Source organism: Eimeria mitis, genomic scaffold (assembly GCF_000499745.2).
Source record: "Eimeria mitis Houghton genomic scaffold, Emh_scaff951, whole genome shotgun sequence".
Lineage (NCBI taxonomy): Eukaryota > Apicomplexa > Conoidasida > Eucoccidiorida > Eimeriidae > Eimeria > Eimeria mitis.
The window spans coordinates 6,390-6,701 of record NW_013577026.1 but is presented as its reverse complement, the minus strand read 5'-3'; the positions used below and the strand labels follow the sequence as shown (position 1 = coordinate 6,701).

At 62.5% G+C, this 312-nt stretch overlaps 1 protein-coding gene across 1 annotated transcript in view; it reads left to right on the top strand.

The window, feature by feature from the left end:
• EMH_0025990 (uncharacterized protein) overlaps window positions 1-98 on the top strand; it is a gene marked incomplete at both ends in the record, with an annotated part of 8,060 nt that extends 7,962 nt beyond the window's left edge. Inside the window, one exon of the mRNA XM_013502553.1 lies at window positions 3-98. Coding sequence (XP_013358007.1) covers window positions 3-98 — 96 coding nt within the window. The remainder of the gene's footprint in view (window positions 1-2) is intronic.
• Window positions 99-312: the final 214 nt, after the last annotated feature.

Sequence of the window (312 nt, the reverse complement as noted above, 5' to 3'; positions counted from 1 at the left end):
CAGCAGCAGCAGCAGCAGCAGCAGCAGCAGCAGCAGCAGCAGCAGCAGCAGCAGCAGCAGCAGCAGGATTTGCTGCAGGTTGCATGCGAAGCACTTGAAGGCCAGGAGTGCAAGCAAGACGCTCAGTGCTGGGGCTTTGCTGCTCCCTTCGGCTTCTGTGCTGCTGCTGAGGGCCGCTGCCGGGCCCCCCCTTTCCCTGTGTGTTTGCCGCTGCTGCAGAAGCTGCTGTCGCTGCAGCTGGAGGCATTCGAGCGCTCTGTAGAAGCAATGCAGCAGCAGCAGCAGCAGCAAGAGCAAGAGCAGCAGCAGCAG